The 25,734-nt window shown below is 43.7% G+C and overlaps 1 protein-coding gene across 4 annotated transcripts in view; it reads left to right on the top strand.

Annotated features, from left to right (window-relative positions):
* ADAMTS16 (ADAM metallopeptidase with thrombospondin type 1 motif 16) overlaps positions 1 to 25,734 on the top strand; it is a 156,554-nt gene that overhangs the window by 86,536 nt on the left and 44,284 nt on the right. For all 4 annotated transcript variants that reach the window (XM_046672470.1, XM_046672469.1, XM_046672468.1 and 1 more), the window contains exons 17-18: positions 238 to 376; positions 21,714 to 21,840. In XM_046672470.1, coding sequence (XP_046528426.1) covers positions 238 to 376; positions 21,714 to 21,840 — 266 coding nt within the window. The remainder of the gene's footprint in view (positions 1 to 237; positions 377 to 21,713; positions 21,841 to 25,734) is intronic.

Genomic DNA, 25,734 nt, shown 5'->3' with positions numbered 1-25,734 from the left:
CTAAATGTAAGGCACAAGACTCAAATGTATTTCCATTTTTCTAGCTGTGCTTGAGTCTGGTTGAGAGCTTATTCCTGTTTAGAAAGTTAACATAAATTTTGGAGGATGGACAGTGTTTATCATTGTAACCAACTTTTGCTTGATATTCTCATTGCTTCAAGTAGTTTAAAACAAATTAGCTCATATTTATTGGTTCTGCTTTAACTTGTTTGATTTTTCCCTTTTCTTATTTTGTAGCTTCTGTTTCAGGGAAGGAACCCGGGCGTTGCTTGGGAATACTCAGTGCCTCGGTCTCGGGGTGAGAAGAAACTGAGGGCGCAGCCCAGCTACACGTGGGCCGTCGTCCGCTCCGAGTGCTCCGTCTCCTGTGGGGGGGGTAGGTCACTTCTCATGTCTCTCCTGGTGGTGGGTATGGGGGTGCCCCAGGTGCGGTCCAGCCATGGGGCATAGGGCCATGGTCCTCATCTCATCCGAACAAGTAGCCCCAGGGTTCTGCCTGAGGGTGGCAGTAACATTTCCAGAGGCAGAGTAGAGAGCGGTGGCCCTGAGTGTCACTTGAAAGTCTGAGCCATGATCCCCATTTCCTCTACCTCAGGGAGTGGCTTTAAGGAAGTCATTTAGTGGACTGGTTTCTGTTTTTCATCTAATTTAAGATTTTTTTTTAAAGGATAGTTTTGCAATTTGAGGTTATTCAAAAAGTTACTCAAATGATTATATATATTATGTTGGTAATGAGAAATAGAAGCTTGCATGGACAATACAGTGATACAGAGTGAGACTTTAATGGCCTTGGTCAAAAACATTTTTGAAAAGAAATTTGCTATAAAGTCATACACTGAAATTCACCCAGAAAATATAAGAATTTTATGAAAGTTGCAGTGGAAATGGCAAGAAACAACATACCAAAAAGAAGAATTTTACATGATAATAGATTTGTCATCTAAATACCGTAAGAATTTTAAGCCCGTGTTTAAATTGATAAAACTAGTTCACAGAAAGAACATTTTTAGCCAGAGCCAGTATGTCCTATCTGGTAAAAGGTTGCAAGTCAATATTGTAAATTTAGAAACAAAATACCTAATTCTATCTGATGTGTAGAAAACATACAAATTTCCATACAAACAAATGGTTTTCAGCTTTGTGCATTCCAATTTCTTAATAAGTAAGAAATTAATTTAGACAGTACCATATTTAAGTTAAAAATGGTATACAAATGAGAACTTGCGTAACGTAAGAATCTAATGAGTGAATAAAGAAAAAGTAAAAATGAACTCATGCATTCTTAATAAAGAGATGAAGAAAATAAAGGAAAACTGAAAGATTAACCAAAAAAAAAGTCTGCAAGGTTAACGCGAATGTAGTTGACATGTGTTCATTCTTCCCATTATAAACTAATAAAATATGTAAATCATATTTAAATTATGACATTCAGAGCTTTCTAAGGAAAAATATGATTCCCTTCTGCACTGAAGGATGGCAAGAAATGGTTCTAATGGTAACTGGAGAGGAGTGTACGGGGAATCCTACACTGGTGATGGGCTCAAAGGAGCTGCCATTTCACTCCATTCGGAGGAACGTGGAACAGAACTATATTTGTGGGCATCTGTGTGTGTGACGCGGGAAACTGCTTCCAGTCATACATACCTTCCTTCTCCTCTCTTCTGATCTTATAACCATCCCTCATGCTTCTATGGATTATGTTGAATATGCTTGATTTTATGTCTCTACTTAGGGTTACCTAATAGTGTTTGATTAAATAAGCAGTATCATAAAGCCTTATATTTGTGTAAGGACATTATGATTTTCAGAACTTTTTCATATTCATTTTCATTTAGTGGAAAAAATATAAAGAATTACATGGAAACGTCTGTAAAGGATAGCGAGTCGACGACTGTGTTTCATTAGGACAGTTTCATTCATATCTTCCCTTTGAATGTCAGGTATTCAGAGAACTGCTTGGTTTTCTCAGCTGTTCCCAAGTGACTTGTCACAGTATTCTGAAAAACACTAAATGGATGATTAGCGTACTTGCAAGTCACCTTATTATGCCTAAGAAATAACTCTCGCTTTGAGGTTTCTAGAGGAAATGAACCCCAAAGCCATTCCCAAATCAGTTGCCTACAGAATTGCATTATACAATCAGTGAATGTGGTGTTTGTTTTCAGGTCGGATGGAAAATCAGGACAAGCTCCTCTGTAACAGTCTTCCCGGTAGAAACCCAACCTGTTAGGTCCGGGGACTCAGCACCTGATCAAAGCATCCCCTTGCAGGCAGCTGGGAACATTCAGGGAGGGACACTTGAAAACGGCAGTCCCCTGGGGCTTGAACTGAACTGGACTCTCCCCTGTTTTCGTAAAAAGATAAAAGCACACCCTCCCTCTCCCCTCTCAGGGTCCCCAGGTTAATTCTCTGTACAACAGGATGAAAGTGAGAAAAGTATTCTTGTTGCTTATGGAGCACCTGCTACCTGTTGTCACATACACTGTCTTGTCAAAACCTTCAACAAGATTAAGAGTAGAAAGACCCCTCCCGGGTTGGAGACGGCCAGATGAGGTTCAGGTCTTGGCTTCATCAGAGCACGTGCCACAAAATTTTGAAAGAGCTTTTTCTCTGTGAGGTTTTAAGATTTTATGACTGTCTGTGCCTGGAAGCAATCACTATTAACATCTCAGAGGGCTCAGCATTATTCTCTCAGTCTGTAGATACCATGGGCTCAGAAGTTTGGGGAATTGCCCCAGATAACCCCGCAGGTAACTTGGATCAGTCAGGTCCACTGACTCCCATGTCCTATTCTTCGCACCACTAAGCTCCAACAGAACACATTCCTCACGGGGGGGTGTCTATTCACCTTCTCTAACGACGATTATTCTACAGCGGAGGCACAAAGTGTTTTCAACTTGCCGTTTGCCGTTCATAATAGAGCATTTACTGATGAGCAGGAACTGCAGCCTCTTGCACATTAGACTGAAATGTCAGCGAGTAGGAGGTGACCTCACGGAGCAGGCAATGCTTGAGTTGCATGACCGTTTAAAGGCTGAGGCTGGTCTTGTTCAGTCCCAGTATTTGATCTTTTTTCATCTCTGTTTGGTTTACTTGTCAAATCTCCCCCGACAGTCTTAAATCACATAGTTATTGGCTGAGTATTAATTACAGTGGTTTATTTTGAGGCAGGGGCTTTTAGTTCTTCAGACTTGATCATAAGTGGTTATCTTGATTAAACTGTTTATCAGAATTCACCATCTATACCTTTCTGAACGTGGAAGTTTCAAAATTTGATGTTATCTGTTGGCACAAATCTTTGAGAACTAAATCCTTAGTTACCTTAAGTTTATAAAAAGCTTCATTAGTTCTGTGCTATTTAGAGCCTCTAATGATTACTCGTCATAGTAATTACTTTGAAAAGATGTCAGGTTATTTAAATTCTGTATTATCTGAAAATAGCACATTTAACTGCCTAAATGGAGGATGATGTTTTAACATTGGAGGGTAACAATTCAAACATTGGAGGATGACATTTCTAAATGAATATCATTTTCACTTTTTCAATTTTGTGAGAGAATATCTAGCTTCACCAGTGAATCTGATGGAAATGGCACTTTATCCCTGTTCTCATTTCTTAGTGGCTTGGGTCAGTGCATCACCGAACAATTCCCAACTGGATTCCCAAAGGAACAGGGAAAGCATAGATACCATTTTCATTTTATCTGTGTATTTTGTATTTTTAAAATCTCTACTTGCGTAGACCTCCCAATATCCCAGATTTTGAACCATTTAAAATATCCTTTCTTAGCTATTTCCTTGTGACTTTATTGTCTCCAGGGGGATTTTTAAGGAACTAGTTGGGGAATTAATGAACTGGGAGAAGACACCTGGAAAATTCCCCAGTGTCTTGCTTCATTCAAGAAATGTTACCTGGCACAGTAGAGGAAGGGTAATTCTTTTTTATTTAAAGAGGTCCCATTCCTTGTCTGTTCTAAAGGACTCATCTCGCCATAGAATATAAGATTTTCTAATAGACACAGGGCAGATGGCGTCTTTCATCTTCTTGTATGACAAGCTTCCGTATCCCTTTTTCCTCTCCACTCACTTTTATGATATAACCACGTTTTATTTCAGTGATCCCGCTTACGTTGGCCCTGACTGGACTGTCAGTGCCTGGGACATTGGTGGTGGTGTAACGACCACACAATGAGACATGAAGCCCAGGGTCTTGTTAGGAACCAGCTTAGCTGATCGCATCAGACTCCAGGATGGAGACTTTTGGACATCTTGATGACTTCGCTAGATTCTTGTTTACAGCGTAAAGTCATCAGCCATTTCTCAAAATCGCATATGCTGTAGCTTTTAAAAATAAGCCTCCATGATTCAGTTGGTTCAGAATATTTCAAATAACTAATCTCAGACCTCTGATTCACTTCCAAATGAAAGGCTTATTAAAATTTGGCTTACAGTTGTGTTTTAAACTCTCCAGTATGCATCGTGCAGTGTCTGGGGATGATGTTTTTATTTCAAAGGAAAATATTCATGTGATTCATAAAGTTCCCCAGACAAATCTTAAAACTGGCTTGTAAACCTACCTCTCATACTTTTCCAGTAATATTCTCCTCACCCTCTACAGATATTTTTAAAGCGTAAACTTTAACTAGTTCAGTGGTTATGCTTAGAAAATGGAATGAAATCATTAGCAACTTATTTTGTTGATAGCAAACCATTCATTCACTCCTTCACTTGTTGAGTCAGCAGATTGGGAGTACTGATCTGAACCTCAAGCTCCGTAAAACCACGTGGGGAAAATGCAGAGACCTCTGTCTATGAATTGAATGATGAAATACTAACATAGTTGTTACTTTAACAGTATTTAGTGATCTTTTAGCATAGTAGTTAATCGAAGTACAATATATCTGTGCATCTCAACCAAGCAATTGAGTACTTCAATCCAGTAATTCTTCCTTAAATGTGTGAAGCACTATGCTGAGTTCTGAGTCCGTAAAGAAAAATGGTATATCCTGGCCCAGTCCTCACAAATATGGACAATCTAGAGAGAGGAGTTATGATATACACATGCATGACAATGCAAGATTCTAGACTGGGTCAAGTGCAAAGGCCTGTGAGGGCCTCAGGAACATGGCACAGAGAGAGTGACGTTGAGCTGTACCTTGAATATCTGGCTCAGGCAGAGTTAGAGAGCTGAGAGCTTTTGAGGAAAACAGTTCTTTTCAGCTCATATTACTCATCTAATTGGCTAAAATCTAGAACTTTTTCACAGGAACTGCTTCAAATCAGATCTTCTCCGTACTTACTCTGTGTGCTGGAATGTACCAAATCTTAGAGCAAGTCGACTCTGTCATTTTTTAAACTTTATCTAAAGGGTTTGGTGTGTCCTTTTAGGTCTCAGAGATCAACTTAAAATGATTCTGGCTCTTTCTTCCCTTCTTTGGGTCACCTTTGAACCAAGTTCATAAAAATGCCTTCTATATTTTTGTCCAAGATACATTAGAAACCACATTATCCCCCACTTTTGCCCTCTTAACCCCAAAAAGCAGAGGAGAGGAAAAAAAGTCTTGTCTCCTGGAGGGAGGAGCATGTTCCTCACAGGCCTGGGCTGTGTGATGTCCACCCCTTCAAGCGTACTCACAGGTCCAGGGTAAAAGCAGGAAGCCCACCCACTCCCCAAGGGGCGGGAATCCTTCCCCGTTCCCAGAGTCTCTCCAGGTCCTGCAAACCTCCCCTTAGCAGGGGTGTTGGGTTCAAGCATCTGTCAGAGCCCCCTGCCCCCTTCACATTGCCGTCACGTGCTCATGGCCAGCTCTTCTCCGTCGTCCTCCTCCTGTGGGTGTGTGCACACATGGGTTTCAAGTCCTGCCACCTACTTCTCTGTTAACCAAACTCGGAACCTTAACAACCAGTAATAACTGCCTTCAACAAGATGAGTGGCACCTCCCTCTGTCAATTTTGACAGCTCAGCCGGTCAGGGAAGTTGGGGAGTTGGGCCAGTTCCCTGTTAAGCAGACTAGACACGTGAGGATGTCACGGGCTGTCCGTAAATGATCGTCATCACCACCCTCCAAGTTCTGGTGCACGTTAGGATGCCATATGCTCAGCGCGATCAAGCCAGGCATAGCTGTCACTTAAACACACCTGGGAATTATTTAAAGTCTCAATTCACTCATTCTGGTTTCCTGCAGTTATCTTCCCTCTTCCGATTTCAAGGTTCTTCAGTGCTCATGCATCACATATCCGTAACATATCTAGCACTCGCGATAGAAATGATGCATGCTTCTCATGAGACCACATGCATCCATTTTTGGAGTATTTTCCAGTTTTCTGTGTAGTTTTGCTGAAATGATTGGTTTCTTTTTCTTTATAAGAGAAGGATGGGGCTTTTGGCAACAGCTGGAATTCATTCTCTAGTTAGAATTATTGAAAACTTGGAGATTCTTCGATAAAAGCATAGCCTTTAAGTCTGAATACTCCTCTTCCAGATACTTTGGCAAAATATGAAGGTTTTAAAATGATTTCCAAAGAACTAGCTGGAGCTGGTTTCTGTAAAAGATAAAAATAGAGCCTGATCACATTGCTCCCCACCTTCCGTGGCTGGGATTCAGCTTTGGGCTTTCCCCACGAAAGGATTGTTCTCTCTGACTTTCTTAATTTATCCTTTGAGTTTTATACTCTTCTCCTCTCTTATCTATTAATATGGGTCATTTTAGAAAATTGGTTGGCTTGATTCTGACATTCCCATGAACTATGTGATGTTTTCTTTCTGACAAATAGTTGAGTGATTGTAAGCACTGTTGAGAAATTCCTTCACAGATGCGCCCTTGGTCAGAGACATAATACCTGACTGTCCATAAGCATTCAGCTAAATAGCTGAGCAGACCCCATGCCATCACATGAAACTCATCCAAAAACATGATTAGCTACAACCTGGTGTAACACTAGAACTTGAAAGTTCTAAATGTTATTGGACATAGGGATGTCTACATATATTTTTATTTTCTCAGACTTTTCAGATATTTCAAAATGGTCAAAGGAAGAAATATTTAAATTCACTTTTATGTCTATTATTGTTTATATGTGCTGGGGAAATGGATTTTAAATTAAAATCTGGAGCATCTTTACCACCCACAGTTGGATTTGACCTCCCAAATTCATTCACCATGCACTGTCCAACTTTTGGATCCCTGACCATTTTAATGTGGGACAAAGCACAGTGCCTAGTGTCACCAGGCTAAATCTCTGTGAAAATCTTGTCTTTTGGGAAATGCTGTGACTCGATTGGAGATCCAAAGCCAGTTGTGTTTCCCAGCATCCGTGTGTGGATAGGCAAATAAGCCCCAACCTGGTCAGGCCACATTTTGATGCCTGAGGGCACACACCCTGGGACTGTGGGCACTGCTGTGTGCCATCTCCCATTTGGTTTCCAAATGTTTCTAAGGATCCCTTCAATTAAGAAGATACGCAGTTGATTTTTGCCATTTCAGTTTTAATAGTCTAGGATGTGGCTTCCCTGGTCCGTCCAGTAAGCACTTGGCATGCAATGTATTATTCATCTGTGTGTGTTCCTGTGGACTGTGAGCCCCTGTAGCTTGAGGAGCCTGGCCTGTGGGCTCACAACGCAGAGCTAGCAAGAACGCCCAGCCCACGACCTCCTCAACCCACCCCTGTTTGCTCCTTTATTCACCATCTGACTTAATCGCGGTGAAAATGTGATGAGACATCAGGTGCAAATCTCCTTTTGACAATGCAGAAGCAGAGGTAAATGGCTAGGCCATCACCAAAAGGATATTTTCTGTATAAACTCCCAAGTCAGTCTCTACAGGATGCCCAGGATCTGGGCACATGGATTGATTGCCTGAAAATGAAAAAGCGCCCTGCAGATGAAAGAATCAGTCTTGTGCATCCTCCCACCTCATCATTCCAATGTCTATTGTAGTGGGCACTGCCTGGATTGTTTTGCCCTTTCTTTGGCTTTGATTCTTTTCTGTACCAGTTTCATGTTCGTAACGGAAGCTTTCTCATTGTTTTGAACTTTTTCTTGAGTCTGAGGAAGGGATTTTTGTAACCCAGTTGCGGTGTCCCTGCATCTGTAGCGTGTCTTTGCCAGGCCTTACTCACCAATTATGAGCTCTAAGAGGCCCTCAGGCAGTAGGCCATGGGCCCCGCCACCCCAGCAGCACCACTGCCAATTTCCTTGGCCTGGACATTTGTCTTCTTGGCCTGTTTACTCCTCACATGTCTGCTTTGTTATTTCCTGTACTCTCTCTGTGGTTTAGGTTCTATGACAGGGATGGAATGGTCTTTAGTGGTGGTTGGTTGGTGACGTTTGCTGTTTCTTATTAGCTGCTGCGTCCTTAGGATCTAGCACAGTGCCCTGAGCATGCCAGGAGCCAAGTGTATATTTGTTGAATGGACGAATGCAAGATCTCAACCACTTTTTGATTTGTAAATATGCAAGGGCCATGTATGGGAATAGTGATGTGGGATCAAACTGCTGTTACCCAGAAATACCCCTCCCCTCAGGGGCTCCCTCATGCCTCTCTTTGTCCTGCTCTGAGAAGTGACTTTCCTTCTTTAGAATTCCGGCTTCCTTGCTTCCAGGCATATTCTCAGCTCCCACTGAAACAGAGTTTAAGAAACTGTCCTCAGTGTATGAAGAGTTCTGAGACAGAAAAGGTTGTGAGTCTCCCGCTGCCTCAAACAAAACTCAAACAGATTTCTACATGTGTATGTTACATTGGATAGAAAGACCAGGCCACCAGGTGACTCACCATGCTAAGCTGAGCTATAACATACAGTGTGGTGGCCGGGACCAGACTGCCAAGGATCAAGTCCTGCCCCGCCTCTTGAAAACTTGTAACCTTATGGGCTACTTATGCCTTTTACCATTAATGAGCTATGTATAAAATGAGAATAGTAATGTAACCTACTGTACAGGGGGTCTTTTAAGGATTGGATGAGAGAATGCCCGTAAAGCTCTTACCACTTTGTCTAGCCAAATAAATGTCAGTTTCTATTCTTTTCTGTTAATGTTGTAGCTTTGCCTAAGAAATTGGACAGTTTGGGTTATTGGACAGATTAGGTTACTAAACTCTTGAAGCCAGAGGGAATTCCATAATAATCTTGTTATTCATGCGGCCCCAGGACAGGGCTGATGAACACATTTCTCCGTATTTTGGATTATGCTGCCATCTTCAAAGTAGTGTATATTTGTTGAATGGACGAATGTGTACACATGTGTGTAAAGGCATGTGTGCATGCGCAAGTGCACTTGGAGTGTACATGTGTGTATGTGTCTGTGTGTGCATGGCTATGCAGGTTTGTAGCCGCTTCAGCTGAGTGGTCAAAGTGTGACGCGCCACTTTCCTGCTGGAAGGGGACAGAGGCCAACAGGCAAGACGCTGAGACAGCTGAGGGGTAGTGGTGCGAAAGGAGAGCAGTAAGTACTGCCTGGAGCTTCAGTTTGGATAACAGATGAGTTTGTTTCTTCTATGCAGCATTTTAAAGCAGATAGAGAGAAGTCGTCCTATAAAATGTGTTCTGATTTCTCAGCTTCCTGGGTGGATTGTGCCTTTCCTGGACTGACTCAGGTCTTCACCAGCTGTTCAGTCCCGGCACCTGATATTTTGCGGCAGCGCATAGCTCTGTGACATGGGCAGTCCAGGCCTGCTGACGCTGCAGAGCCATTGGCGCACACTAACTGCCCAGTCCATCATTCCATTTGGTATTCTGAAGCCTGTTTTGTATAGGGTTTTTGTTTCCCCTTTTTGGTTCCAGGCTGACATTTTGTCATCTGTCCTTGACTGTATACTGGCCTCTAACACCTGCTCTTACTCAAGAACTTAGTACTTTAGGTCTTGGTAAACGCCAAACCCAAGATCTTAAATATGCAAATTACATGTATATGGGGAGCAAAAGTCTCTGATTAAGGACCGCAGGAAAACCATTTGTAAAATAGACATAGACATTGCACCTGAACCTGAGGGTCATTTTTTTTGGTTAATTTTTAGTTCTGGCCATTTTTCCCACAGGTGAGGCTACTGGATGGTTGAAATGTAGTAAGCACGATGCGATGACCAGACAGCCGTAAAGCAGGAGTTAGAGAGAGGATTTGGAGGGAAACCCTAAGGGAGCATTGATCAGACAGGAACCACGCGAAAATTAAGGGAGGAAATCAGGAGTGTGAAGGAAGAAGTGCAGGCGCTCTTGGTCAAGCCTATGGGCTCAGATTTTCAAGTCCTTGACTGAAGGAAAGACCTTCTGAGCTCACGGGATTCTCCATCACCCTGGTGTAACTGTGAAAATGGTCTCTTAAAGCATAACCTAAACCCCTTCCCAAGGAGCCTGGCCATGTGACACCAAATGCTCTTCAGAGTTCAGGTGTGATGCCTGGGCACGGCTCACGGCTTGGAACGCAGATGGAGGAGAGGATGTGCTTTGGGAATCTGCCCTGCCCTCTGCCGTCTGCTGAGAGAGTCTTCATGAGCCCCTTTAGGCTTTCGAGGCTGAGCTTTCTATATGGCAAAAAGCAGGAAGGGAAAGGAGATGCCGGAGCAGATGGATGGACAGGCTGCAGCCCAACAGGAGGTCGGGGAGGGTCTCCTGGGGGTTTCGGCCCCTGCTGCCCCCAACCCTCACTGCCCAGTGTTCTTGAGCCAACCCTGCCCAGGATGTCGGCAAGACAGGATGTCCATTTTCATGAAGGCCCAAATCTGTAGATGTTGGAATTATTTTTTATTATGAATCTTATAAACAAGTAGAAAATAGAGAAGATAAACCGTCCTCTGAGCCAAGGTCACTATAAACATTTTAATCGTCCTGTCTCATCTCTTCTTCCCATGCGGTCCTATATGTGTGCCCTCCTTTGGAAGTTCCTGAACGAGAAGCTTTTCCGCCTGTTATTACACAATTTGTATCCTTCATTTGCAAAGAGTCTTCCCTTAGGTACTGAGTGCACAGCACGTGTTTAATGTGGCAGTTTACATTCTTGAGCAAATGTATTCAAGTATTATTGATACTTCAAGCAAACTGTAAACGATGAATCTTTCCTTCTCCCCAAAAATTTTCTTTAGAAATCACAAATGTTGGCTCCACTTTTTGGGAGATATTTTGAAGGGATAGTTCCTAAAAGTCTAAGACCCTTTCTTTTGATAAAGCCACGCCTCCTCACACAGAGTTTAGTTTGCTTGTGGACACAGAGTTCGAACAGCGGCATGAGATCTGAGCTATGGAGTTGTGAAGATTCTGATTTCACTTTCACAAACCTCAGCTGCCTACCAGTTTAAGATCACTTCATGCAAAATCTTGTGGAAAAGTAACCGAGATGCCCTTGGCATTGTGGGTCCTCAGGCCAGCAGCATCCACATCACTTGAGAACTTGATAGAAATGCAGATTCTTGGACCCACCTCAGACCTGCTGAATCGAAACCGTAGGAGCAGGGATGGGCAGGCACCTGCGCCTTACCAAGCCCTCAGTGGTCTTGAAGCACACTGTAGTTTGAGAACCCCTGGTCGTGTGAGCCACTTTCAATTGTGTTTCTGCTGAGGGGACTTTTCTGCAAACACATTCCATATAAAGGTCCCCTGCCCATGGCCCCAGGCAGCCCCCAGAGGCATCTCTGGAATCTGAGGTGTTCAAGAATCACAGAGGAAATCCATTTCTCTGGAAAAACCGGTTCTAAAAGAATCACAAGAACTTCACCGAACACAGCAGTTAGCCTTTTTGTAAATTATTTTATTTATTTATTTTGGGAGGAAGATTGATCCTGAGCTAACATCTGTTGCCAATCTTCCTGTTTTTCTTCCTGAGGAAGATTAGCCCTCAGCTAACGTCTGTCCCAGTCTTCCTCCACTTTATATCTGGGTCACAGCCACAGCATGGCTGACAAGTGGTGTAGGTCCGTGCCCAGGATCTAAACCCGCAGACCTGGGCTGCTGAAGTGCACCAAACTTAACCACTATGCCACAGGGCTGGCCCGTCAGCAGTTAAGGTCTAAATGGCAATCTGAAGACTGCCCACCAGGGATTGTGATGGTCAAGGGCCAGCCCTTATGCTCTTTGGAAGGTGAGTTAAGACAGATTCAGTGGATGGGTGGGAGAATTGAAGGCAAGAACTTTCCTAGAAAATGCCCAGGATGCAAGTCTGGGGACCCTTGCATGTGATTTTAATCTTAGTAATGTTGGAAAAGGAGGAAAGCAGTTCCTGTTAACAGAACCCCCCCGAGCCCTGCTGATCTTTATAGATTGCAGACGACACTTTACCCTTACATAGCAACACCGTCCCCTCAGAAGCAACTTGGAAGCCAGGCTGGTTGTGGAGCAGGACTACAGCCAGTTCTGTGTGCTTCTCTACACCAGCCTACTTCTGCACGTCCATGTAGGCAGCTTCCATCCCTTGTGGGCGAGAGTTATGCCAAATGTGAACGTCAGCCTGTTCCCACCAACCCATGGTTCCCTGTTACTCATCTTTTCTGTGTTTTCTGCCCCAGAAGACACACTTCTCCTTCCCAAATCTAATACAGTCATGCGCCGCTTAACAACGAGTATACGTTCTGAGAAACGCGTCATTGGGCAATTTTATCCTTGTGTGAATGTGATAGAGTGTACTTATACAAACAAAACCAAAGGTGGTGTAGCCTACTACACACCTAGGCCATATGGTCCTAATCTAATGAGACCATCTGTCTCTGCAGTCCATCGTTGACTGCACGCTGAAATGTTGTCATGCCGCATTATGCCGTGCATGATCGTGCTACACTGGGACTCTTGACCCTATTACTAGACTTCTCACCACCTAACGTACCCTTTCTTTCTCTCTTTCAATGTCATTCTTGCCCTTCCTTCTCTTTTTTTCCCCTAAATGTGCTCAGGTCTCCTCAATCTTAAAATGAACTCTTCCTTCATTCTCCTGCCCCTTCTTTTTCCTCTCTTGCCTTTCATTGCAAAATTTTTCATGAAAATAATCTTCATTTCCTGCTCTGCTCTCAACCACAACCCACTTACTGCTTATCCTTACTGCCTCAAGGTTTCATTTCTGAGACCATTTCCGGTCATGACCACCACTCAGTCACCAGCTCCAAAGGTCCTTCTCTGTCCCCTCCTATTTGGCCTCCCACAGCACGCAACAGTTTACCAGCCATTCCTCCAAACTTTCTCTGCCCTTTATTGCCAAAATCTCTCATGCCCATTTGCCTCCTTCCTCTATAAGCACATTCTTGTCACTGGTTCTGCCTCTTAACTTCCTTGAATGCAGGTGTATAACAAAATCGAGGGTGCTGTTTCTCCATATTTCCCCTCAGAGCACTGGCTAACCCCCATGTCTTTCACCATCATCCCTACCCAAGAGGAGTCTTGCATCTCTTGATGTGCATCTTTGTGCTTTTGTCAGTCTCACACCGGTGGTAGGCTGCTGGCCACAGTCACTTGGATTGCGCCCTTCATAGCAACTTCATACCATCTCAGCAACAGGCGGCCTCTCCTCTTGACTTCAAAGACATCTCTGGTTCTAAATCCAGGCAGTGCCCATGCTTTATTTTTTCTAGTTACCAAAGAATCTGTAATCATCCTTCTTTCTCTCCAATTCATTCTTCTTCCCCCTTCCAACAATCAGTCAACAGACTCATCTTCATGCCCATTTTCTTGAGTTTTCTAGACATAAATTTTACCACCTGAAGTTTTTCCCCTGCTAAATTGTTCATATCTTTTATTCTTTTATCTTTTCTAATTGTGTGAGCCAGTATCTCCAAAACAACTTTAACTAATACTTATAGTAGAGGCCAGCCCGGTGGTGCAAAGTTCACATGTTCTGCTTCGGTGGCCTGGGGTTCACCAGTTCGGATCCCAGGTGCGGACATGGCACCGCCTGGCAAGCTATGCTGTGGTAGGCATCCCACGTGTAAAGTAGAGGAAGATGGACACGGATGTTAGCTCAGGGCCAGGTTTCCTCAGCAAAAAGAGGAGGATTGGCAGCAGTTAGCTCAGGGCTAATCTTCCTCAAAAAAAAAAATACTTATAATAATTACAATTCTTTTCTTATTCCCGACCTTAATGGGAATGTCTCTAATGCTTCCCATAATGCTGGCTTCTAGGTTTAAATAAGCTTGCAAATATCTCTGTCTATCTAGATACATAGATATAGATATGCACACACATAAACACATGTAAATATAAAAATATATTGATGTGAGTAAATATTCATCTATTTTATTATATTTTTGTCAAAATGGGGCTAAATTTATCATACTGGACTTTATTATGTTTGTGGCAAAGTTTGCTCTTTAATTTGTTAAAATGGTGAAATATGTTAACTGATTTTCCTAAAATAGAGCCATCCTAATATTCTTGATGTGAGTGAATATCTGGTGACGTAGCTTCTTTCAATGTACTATGTGATTCTGTCCTCTCATAATTTATTTCATATTTTTACGTTAACATTCCTAAATATTATTGAGCTGTAATTTTCTTTGGCGTGCTAACATTTTATAATTTATTTTTTTAAATGTTAGAAATTTTTCTTATTTTTTATACTCTGGAACAATTTGAAAGGCATTGATATTATCTATTTCTTTAGGATATAGAGTTTAACTGAATTTCATTGAAACATCTGAAGCTGTTGCTTTTTCAGGAGTTAAGTCTTTGATAAATTTTTCTATTATGTATGGTTATTAGACTATTGTTTATCTCTCTGGGGTTGGATTTGCTAATTAAAAAAACACCTTCTATAGGATTTTAAATTTCATTTTTATATGTTTGAACAAAATACCTTCATTAATTTATTTTCATTTCTTCTACATTCAAATATTTTCTTATTCCCATTTCATATCTTGTAGGTTTGTGCTTCTTCTTTATTTTCTTTCTTAAGTTGGTACATCAGTGCCTGGTTAGCCAGGAAAACAGAAACCATCCTAAGCATTTTAAGCAGGAAGGTATTTAATATAAAGGATCACTTGCTTACAAAATAGTCAGAAAGGTTGGAGGAGTAAAGGTCAGAGAGAGACACCTTTATCTCTCAGAGTCACTCTGTCTTTTTAAGAGCCGGGAAGTTGTAGAACGTTCCAGAAATCATTGGTGCTGATTACAGCTAAGCCAGCAGCTGAGCAGGTGATTCCCAGGAAAATGCCTGGAGACTAGTGCGAAGCTCACGTCTGTGAGAGCCCATGCTCATATCCACTGCTGCCAGAGACGTGATGGTCTGCCTCTCGGTCTCCTCTGCTTTCTGCATCCCGTGCTCACGCCTCTCCTTAGACAAGAGATGGAGAAACCGCGGTGCCAATTTCTATCCCCTTTAGTCCAGAGGAGCACATGAAGGAGGGAAGGGCACCAAGTTGTATGCTGTTACATTTGAGGACTGCCCCTCAAAAAACTCTGCTCTTGGATTTACCATTTTCTCTTTTCTAACATTGACTTTTGCTTCAAATTTCTGTCTGCATTCAAATATATTGACATCTGTTCATTTTTTTACTATATTGATCTGTATTTCAATCTATATCAATTCCTTCTTTGTGCTTCCTTGAACTATCCTTTTTTCTGAAATCCTAATTAGGTATTAAGTTAATTTATTTCTATTCTTACTTATTTATCAATATAAGTATTTAAGACTATGAAATTCCCTCTGAATATTAGTTTAGCTACATTCCACAAATTCTGTTTTATAGCTTTTTCATTATTGTTATTTTCTTAAATGAATTTTGTTGTGTACCAACTAACCACCTCCTTTTTGTTAAATTTCGTCTTTTTTCCTTTTTTCCTCCCCAAAGCCCCATTACATAGTTGTGTACCCTAGTTCTAAGGCTTTCTAGTTCTGCTATGTGGGATGCCACCACAGCATGGCTTGATGAGCGGTGTGTAGGTCCACACCGGGGATCTGAACCAGCGAACCCTGGGCCACCAAAGCAGAGTGCATGAACTTAACCACTACACCACTGGGCCAGCCCCATAAATTTCTTCTAATTCCTAAAAATTTCAAGGCAATACTTTACATTCCCCCTTTTCCTAATCGTATACTTTCTTCCTTATCTGCCTGTGATGTATCCGTGTTCTCAACCAGAAATCGTGCTGTCTGTCCCAGGGGGCATTTGGAATTGTGTGCAGATGTATTAGTTGTCATAATGAGGGGAGTGGGTTGCTCCTGGCATTTAGTGGGCAGGATCCAGGGATGCCAAAAGTTCTGCATGTATGTGATGTGCTCCACAACAGATAGTGTTGTTAGTTAAGATGCCAATAGTGCCCCACTAAGAAAATGGAAGGTCTCCAGAGTCACACAACTAAAAAAGATAACTGGCAGCGTCAGAATTTGGACATGCATTGGACAAATCCAGTGGGTTTTTTTTGGTTTTGTTTTGTTGTTTTTTACTGGGGTATAATTGACATATAACATTATTCTAGTTTCAGGTATACAATGTAATGACTCGATATTTGTGTATATTGCAAAATGACCACCACAATAAGTCTGGTTAACATCCGTTACCAAACATAGTTACAAAATTTTTTTCTTGTGATGAAAACTTTTAAGATCTATTCTCTTAGCAACTTTCAAATATGCAATACAGTATTTTTAACTATAGTCTCCATGCTGTACATTACAATGTTTTCCTTTGGGCTACACTTTCTTTACTTCATTGTTACTAAACCATTGCATGAATAGCTAGATCGGGTTTCCTTCTTATCCAGTTAACAGGTAACAGTTTTAGGACTCAGCTGATACTGAGCAGCTCGAGAGTGAAGCCAAACAGATGTCCCCAATAAGTACTTTAGTAAAGTAAACTTCTGTTTCTATTTTAAAGCAAAACAAATTTTCATTTGCTTAATCGAGAGCCTGTACCTTCCTCAGAACCATCAGTGATCGTTAAGCCCTGACTCTTGGTTGAGACTCGAGCAGAAGGAGTGAATTTCACGTCTTTAACTTTAAAACAGGAAACCAGACTGAAGCCATTATTTATAGTGTCACACCTCCTAACAAGCCATGAGTTTGGTTAAAAAATAAAAAATGGACTTTTAAATTAACTTATAAGTGAAGAGAAAAGACTAGTTTTCCTTCTGTATTCATTAGAGCAACCTCTGAGAGTTTTAGAAAATTGTGCTCTTATTCAATATGTCCTCATTTAAATTGGGTCATTATGATTTTCAGGCTTAACTTAAGGAAGCCCACAGGATTCTCTGCTGAAACAGCTTTAAACAGATATTTGTTTCCTAATTCTAATTTAATAGTCTCTTATTCCTTGTAAGCAAGTGGAAAAGTGGGTTCATAAAACATTGATTCACATTTCATCTCTGCATTGATACATGAGTGAGCCACCAAAACTGTGCCCAGTTCATCCTAAGCCACGTAGAAAGCAGAGCCCGTGCCCCTGCTTTGGGGAATCGTTGGCTGAGCATTAGGGAACTCACTGTTAACTTTGCCTGAGCTTGCAAGTTACTGAATGTGACAGAATTGGCCAATGGCTCCGAAGCTGCTTACTAAGTAAAGGGGCACGTTAATCCCTGCAAGCTACTGAGATGACAGAGATGGGTGACCTGTGCTCTCTGCCCTCCAGAAATTCGTTCCTAGGGATGACATGTGTATGTTAATCGAACCTTGTCGTCAGGTTCACCATATAATGTCTTGCCCAAACTGGGATGCGTTTGAGGGGGAGAAGGGTTATTACCATTTTCCCAGGACACATGAGCATAAACCTGAGCCAGCCTGCTATGAACTGTCTTTCCTCACAACGCTTCTGACACCAAGTGCATGGCTTTTTTCCACACCAGCACTCATTCTCTGATTTTCCAGCCACCAACAGGGTGTCCTATGGTTCAGTTCAATTCTGACACTAACTCCCCAGGGTTTCTGTGAGGCCCCGCAGGTTTAAGGGCTCAGCCCCACAAGACTGTCCCCACTTCAGACACCAGTTGCAAGTGCTGGGTGCCTAGAGGCTGTCCCACTTGGCTACAAAGTTGAGGGTTCCTTAAATCCCTCCCTTTCAGGTTTGATAATTTGCTAGGATGGCTCATAAAACATAGGGAGTCACTTTACTTCCTCTCGCCGGTTTGTTGTAAGGGATGTGAGTGAAGAGCCAGATACGGAGGTCCATAGGGAGAGGTCCAGAAGGGTTCCAAGTGCAGGGGCTCCTGTCCCTGTGGAGTTGGGGCGCGTCACCCTCCCAGCTCGTAGAAACAACCTGGAGGCTCTCTGAACCCTGTTGTTTATGGGTTTTGGGGAAGTTTCGTAACACAGTCATGATTGATTGAATCGTTGGCCATTGGTGATTGAACTCGAACTCCAGTCTGTCTTCCCTCCCTGGAGGTCAGGGAGGGAGCTGAAAGTTCCAACCCTCTAATCAGGCCTTGATCTTTCTGGGGATCAGCCCCATCTTAAAGCTGTCTAGGGGCCACAGCCACCAGTCATCTCATTAGCATAAAAAAGACATTCTTATCACTCAGAGATCCCAAGGGATTTAGGACCTGTATGCCAGGAACCAACGACAGAGACCAAATATTTATTTTTTACTGTATGACACCTATGTAATCTGAGATGTAGAAGTGGTGGCCTCTGATTGTGCCTAGAACAGTGGTTCTCCAAGTGTGGTCCCTGGTCCAGAAGCATCAGCATCACTTGAGCATTTGTTAGAAATGTCGATCCGTGGGCCCCATCCTAGACCTACTGACTCAGAAACTCTGGAGGCGGGCCAGCGCTCTGCGTTCAACTAACGAGGATTCTGGTGCACACTGGAGCCTGAGAGCCGCTGACTCAGAATTCATTGGAGGGGGTGTTTGGGTCTGCTTTAAAGAATGAGAAGAAATCTGCCAGGTATGTCCAGGGGGGTGGCAGTGAGGACCATGCTCCAGGTAGAGAGACAGCATGCGGATGGGCCTGGAGAATCGGAGGACCAGGCAGGACATCAGAGTGACAGGGATACAGCAGGACCTGAAGGGCAAGGCCAGGAAGTCTGAGCTTTAAAAGAAAAGTAGGCTTTTAACCTGGGAGCAGCATGAGTGTGTGCATGTGTGTATTTTTAAAGAAAATGTCCTTGGTATCAGTTGAACAATTGGACTTGGAGGAGGAGTGCCTGGACTAAGGTGGGGGGTGGAGGAGCTAAAAGACATCCCCTTGACCACACAGAGACCACTGACCCCGGGGCAGGTGGGTTTGAGGAAGCCTGCGTTGAAATTGAGGTTTATATATTTGTGTATCTGTGTGTCCAGGAGGTGGCCCGCAGGCATTAGGCGAGAGCTACAAGAGGGTGCGGGCTGGAGACGTAGGCTTGTCGGTCATCTGCTGTGTCCAGTAAGGACGACCCCTGGGAGAGCACTTAGGGAAAATGGAAGAGGATCCAGGACAGATCCCTGCTCTTCCCTCCCTGGGGGCACGAACCACTGCAAGGCCTCAGATGTGAGACGTGTGGGCTCTGTGCCCCTCAGTGCATCTTTGCAGTAGTACTGTGCGTGACATCGTGACAGGTCACATGGCTGGCTTGTTACTATCTCAGAGACACTGAGAGAGGCTGATTTCTGGGATGTGCTTCCTTCCACGGTAGAGTGGAGTGTGAAGCCTGCGCGTTATGTGCGTTGCATCTCTAAATCATGCAGGTGCTTGCTCGTGCCTCTTGCCCACTGTGGAACACCTGAGCCTTGTTCAGAACGCACTGAGCGAGAGCTGTGACACTCGGGGATCTGCAGCCTCACCTTCTGCTCTTTTGTCCCACACGAGTCACCAAGCTCATCTTTAATTTTCCTAAATCTATATAGTAGAACACACGTTGGGGCTGCAAACCTGCTGGAGTGCTTGAAATGCTCATGTGTATTACCATTCTGTTCCTTCTGGGACTGAGGTTCATCTTCACTGAACGCCAGCTTGAGCCTCCTAACGTTAGTGTGTAGGGGCACTCATTACATGCGATTTCAGTCGTGTGCTTTCATAGAAATACTCTCCTTCAAGATTGCCAAGATGTCTAAATACATTTTCTTATACTTTTGCAGAAGTATTTCACCACCTTTATCAAAATCATTTTTAATAAGCCCTTCCTGATCAGAAATCGTTAAAATCGGGAAGAAATAATTGCAAAATTCACGTTGGTGAGCACCAAATAAAAACTACTTAACTTGGGTAAAAATACGATTGTGTCAAGTTAGCAGAGAGCTGAATAATTGTACAAAAACTGCAAGGGCCTAAGTGAACACCCCTGTCCTTCATCAGCGCCCACAGGGCTAACCCAGCAGTGGGTGGCTTGGGGCTCCGACCGTGAGCTTCCGCTGTGGTTCCCTGCTTTGGACCCTGCGAGGCCTCTCCTCTTCTTCTTGTCACTTAAGAGAACTGATTCTCTAGAGAATAGAACTTTCCCCATTGACTTGCCTTATTCCTTTTGAAAACATGAAGCCAAAGTGTCAAACTGGTTTCCAGCGTATATTTTAGAGACTTTTAGTTTTCCTTAAGGAAAGAAGGATATGGCTTCCTATTGAGCCAAGGGTCAGAGATGGTTGTGGGTGGAGACTGCAACCTGTGGCTTTGTCCTCTGACACCATTCCGTTGGTCTCTTCCTTCACCATCTGCCTGATGGGGGAGTCAAGTTGGGTGCAAGATGTCATTCCGAGTTGTGCCACAGCTTGGGTTGCCTAGGAGGGAGGACAGACAGGCCACACGAACGGCATGACTCTGTCAGTTTTTCCAGGCATAGTGATAGAATCATTTTAGATCTTAATGTGTGTTACTTGTGTTAATTTTAAATCAACACTAGACTGGTTCTCTTCCTTTATTTTTTTCCTCTCCACTGGATGAACTATTTAATCTCATCCTTCAAAAACGTATATCTAGGTACAGTCCCTTTTTTTATGTGATAAAATATACATAACATGAAACCTACCATTTCTACCACGTTTAAGTGTGCAGTTCAGTGGCAGTAAATGCATTCACATTGCTGAGCGAACATCGCCACTGTGTATCTCCAGATCTGTTCCATCTTCTCAAACTGAAACTCCATCCGTTAAACACTAACTCCCCGTCCCCTCCTCCCAGCTCCCGGCAACCATCAATCTATTTTCTGTGTCTATGAAGTTGACTATTCTAGAGACCTCATATAAGTCATAGTACTTTTCTTGGTAAGTTTAATGAATTGAAATATTGACAAAGCCTTAAATAGCATTGAGGATGTAAATGGAGGCTGAGAATCAAACCCACTTTCATTTCCATTGACCTCTGATTCAACACCTGAGTCATTGTGAAAAGTTCATCATTGGGCTTGCAACCCTGGCAATATTTAGCTCTGTGGAGTCTCTGGTTATGAACTGCTTATTATTTTTTTATCTGTATTTCTTTCTGGTTTATTACTGATTTTTTTCCTATTGTGACTTCTCCAATGGACACACAAGTCAGACATATTTAGTATTGTGTTTCTTCTGAGAAATGACTGGTGTCTCCAACTCTGGAAACAATAGAAAAGAACCAGTATGTTTAATCAGATGTATGTTGGCATCAATTGCAAGACATATGTTGATTTTAAAAATGTTAAAATGTAGGAAGAAAATACGTGCATCTTAGAATTGATGAAATTCACTAATAAAAATCATGAAGATAGGTCAAAAAAGTAGAATATCAATAGTTGGCCAGTTGGTCATTAATGCAAAGACATGCCAAGATGGTAAAGATTTTTTTTAAGATTTTTTTTTAAAGAAATTTTATTGGCTCTTCATCTGCCTGAGGCATGTCTGTGAGTCTTTATTATGCATTTCACTTTTCCATACAGGGCAGATGACCACCAGAGCAGGCTGCTACAGAGACCTGAGGTTTCAAGTAAATACGTCGTTCTGCAACCCCAACACCCGGCCGGGCACAGGGGTGGCGCCTTGCAAGGTGTCTGCCTGTCCTCCCAGGTGAGAACTGCCATGCTCATCTAGCAGGTTTCACAGTTTTGCAAATATAGTTGGCGAGTCCTTGCAGCTCCTGAGTCTGGAGAATTAGAAGTGCTAACTACTGTCACGTGACCCAGAACAGCAAAGAGGCAGAAGCCCAAGAACTGGCTGAGCGAGGGAGTTAAAAAAAAGTATGTTCGGCTGGGAAATAGTCTGGGAAACCTTGTGAATGAGAGCGGAAGTTTATAATAGCATCCTGTTTGTTTTGTTTTTCCTTTAATCAATGCAGGCTGCAGGAGAGGTAACAGACTGTGGGGACAGTAATGTGTTCTCTCATAGACTGCCATCCCCTCCACTATTGTTAACTTTTCTTACTGAATGAAACCAGTTAGAAGAACCCACTCAAAGGCCCTCCCGGGTTGTAAAGGGAGTATGGATTGCTAGAGTGTGCTGCACGCGTGCATGTGAGCAAGACAGAGCCACAGAAAGCCAGGGGTCTGCCATCCCGTTCGTCCTGTCGTGGGTACTGCTGCCCCTAGATATTTCTAAATAAAGCTCAGATTCCCGGAGAATGTGGGTTGGGAAGGAGACTCACTCTCACATATGCACACTCACACACACGCTCACTCACTCAAACACACACAGACGGACGTACACATGGATACCCAGCTGGACATTCCCCACCCTCCCTCCCAGCTCATCATCGGGCAGCGGGATGCAAGCACAAGTGATGCAGGCTCCTTCCGTGGGTGTCCTGCGAAGGCTCTGCTTCCGCTTCCTCCTCTCCCCACGCCATGGGCTGCGGCAGGGCTGGCCTTAGTGTGAGAGAGCTCCAGCCCTGTGGGCAGGGGCAACCTGCAGGGGATGTGGAGTCACAGGATGGAGGGCGTCAGAATCCCTGGGGACCTCTTGGAGCAGAGCTGCTCTCACCTGCCCCCCAACTGCCTACCAGCTCAGACTTGCACGTGAAAGGGAAAGGCAACCTCCCGTATTTGCGCCGTGGTGATGTGGTGTCTGTTGGTGCAGCTAAGCCACTCTCCTGACTCTACCTGCCTCACCTGTAAAACCTCGGTCTGAACACCCCATGCTGGTCACCGCCTCTTGTTGTTGCAGCTCACGTGCTCCTGGATCCGCACTCCAGTCGTCCCTCTGTCTCACGGGTAGCTGGTCTTTCCACCCCTCACTGTTCAGGACCCCCATACCCTTCTCCCCAGTCTAGAGTCCACAGGTAATGCTGTAACCTTCTCCCGCCAGCTGGCTTAACCCTCTTGCCAAACTCTTCCTCCATTATATGTCCCTGGAAAACCCAGCCTGTCTACACCCAACTCCTCACCCACTCCACACGTGGAGCTCTGTGGCTAAACGCTGCCAGAAAATTCACAAGCCCACATTCTCATTTGAAAAGTATGGCTGCGGTCTTACATGGCCTCCTCAGGATGGCAGGCAATCCTAACACCTTCCCTGGCCACCGGCTCCCTCCCAGGACAGTGATTTTCCATCACCTCCAGGCTCCTCCAGCACTCCTCCTTCTCGCCATCCCGCACTCTGGGCCCATGACCTCAGACCTCAGAGGTGGGGATCAGGGGATGACCAGCCTTCTTCCCACCACAGCCCACCTGCCAGCCCCGGCGCGCTCTGCCTTCCCTCCTTCACAAGGGCGGGCACCCTGCTTCTTCCCCCGAGGCTTCATGGGTTATGTCTGCGATTCCCCTTTTCCTTCATGCTTGTTGACGTCTTCAAAAAAAGATCTTTCTTGTGCTCTATTGTAAATATATGTATTAGTAGGTTAGTAATTTCACCTGTTTAGGAATGTGCAGCCACCCACCTGGGTTCAAATCCCCCCATGTGTGCCCACCTTGTATGTAACCTGGATCATAGAAGGTAAGGATCTGTGAAGGGAATCCACGTAAAAGCTCCTAACACAGGACACGTGCTGAACCCTCAATACGTCTTGTCTGTTTTTCATTTTTGCTGTAAAAGGAGAAACAAATTCACATCAGTTATTTATTTAGTCTGTAAAGCAAAACTATCAATGACAAAGCACAGAAAAATGAACCCACATGACATATATCAATCCTTGTGGAATATCCTTTTATGTTAACAAATGAATTGGGGAAATAGATCTTAATTTAAAGTTGTTTCCTTTTCCTCTGAAATGTAAGGTACGTTTCTCTCTTGCCCAGAATACTGACAATTTTTTATGCCTGATCAAGTGGGCAGAAAACTCAGGCTTCATTTTTCTGACAATGAAAGCGTGTGTCTTTCTTATTAGACTCTGTCTCTGGGAGGGGTCCGGTCCCTCTCCAAGCCGCAGGCCTCCTGTTGTTTCCTCCTGGTGGCCTCACAGAGCCCAAGGGAGCAGCTGCGCTGATGGAGCACAATGGCACATCCTCCCACGTCTCTGGCTGACTAAATGGCAGGATGCAAGAGGGTGCAAGTGGTGTTTCGTGTCCAACTTGAGGGAGGGTCCCAAAAGAATTGGAGAGTGGAATCTTTAAAACATCTTAATCCACAGGCTTCTCATTTTTAACTTAAATGAAAAAGAAAAACTGCCCTGCTGGTTCAAACTCCTAACCTCCTCTGTCAGCATCCAACTGCATGCACGGGCAGTGTCTGTGGCTCACACAACTGGAATCCTGTCAAGCCACCGGGTCGTTAGCCTGATGGGACCCCTCAGGTTATAAATCTCTGCAGGGGGCAGAGTGCTAGGAGTCCAGGAGTCTCCTTACTGGAGGAAGATGATCCTAAAATGTCTGCGAGGCTTCGGCCAGCAGGAGCATCATGGCTAAATAATGGGGCGTCAGCAGTTCCCAGCTGCTCCTCTGGGATGGAGCGCAGCCAACACGCAGCCTCCGGTTTCCCCTCCTGGTGCACTGCAAGGCTGGGCTGGAAACGTCCAAGCAGCGCGCAGCTCTCCCACGGCTCAGCCGCCTCTGTCTTCGTTTTAGCATGAACCAGGCATTTTTATCATTTGCTTTGGAAACACAAGCTATAAATCACACAGATATTTATTCCCTTTGTATTTCTCAGTTTATCTAAATGGAGTGGTTCTTCATGTCATTTATCTTAACTATCTCGTTTAAGAAGCCTAAACACTAATAGAATGCCTTCCTGGACCATGGATGGAAGATACAGGAGGAAATACTTTCCAGATGGTAAACGGATACTTTCCCTCCGTCTTCATTCTTCTAGGAACGCAGAGTAAGAGTTTAGGTAAAACACAGTGATCCCATGCTTGTTTTCTCCTCAGGAACCTGTACAAATGTAGCCCCTCTCTGTATTCCTTTCACCTGATATTTGGATGGTCATATTATTTTTGCCTACACTTTGTTGACTCCTTACAAACCCACTGGCAGAAATGTTTCTTTGACAACCAAGATACCTCGGTCAATGACTACATTCATTTGGTTGCACACTGCAGAAATAAAAGATGAGATTCAGTAGGATAACTTTATTACTAATGCAGTACTGTCAGTGACAGCGAAGGGCGCAATAATTATTTTGTCTCATCTCTTTTAGATCTGAGCCATGAAAATATTAACTGCCCAATAGTGTATAGGTTACAAGGGAATGAAAAGAACCCTAATGACAGAGGTGCTACCTACATATGAAACGGTTTGACCCTTGGGAAGGCCAGAGGAGGGAGCATTTCAGTGCCTTTAGTTATCTGAGTAACAGAGAATAAACCAGCAGTAGGACCGGCTTCCTGGGAGTGCGACCTGCACAGTCACCCAGGGCCCTGTGTTCAGAAGGGTCCTTGCTTGGTTTAATTCTCTGCTACCACCAATGTGAAATCCTAGTGATTTTTTCATTTTGCACTGGGTTCCACAAATTACATAGTCCTACCCAGAAGCCCACTTCTCTGTCAACATTGTTTTCTGGAATATTTTGGAATTGTGCTGGAATGTTTCTTTT

This window comes from Equus quagga, chromosome 9, assembly GCF_021613505.1.
Source record: "Equus quagga isolate Etosha38 chromosome 9, UCLA_HA_Equagga_1.0, whole genome shotgun sequence".
Classification (NCBI taxonomy): Eukaryota; Metazoa; Chordata; class Mammalia; order Perissodactyla; family Equidae; genus Equus; species Equus quagga.
The sequence above is the reverse complement of the archived record's forward strand: the minus strand, read 5'-3'. Positions and strand labels throughout refer to the sequence as shown.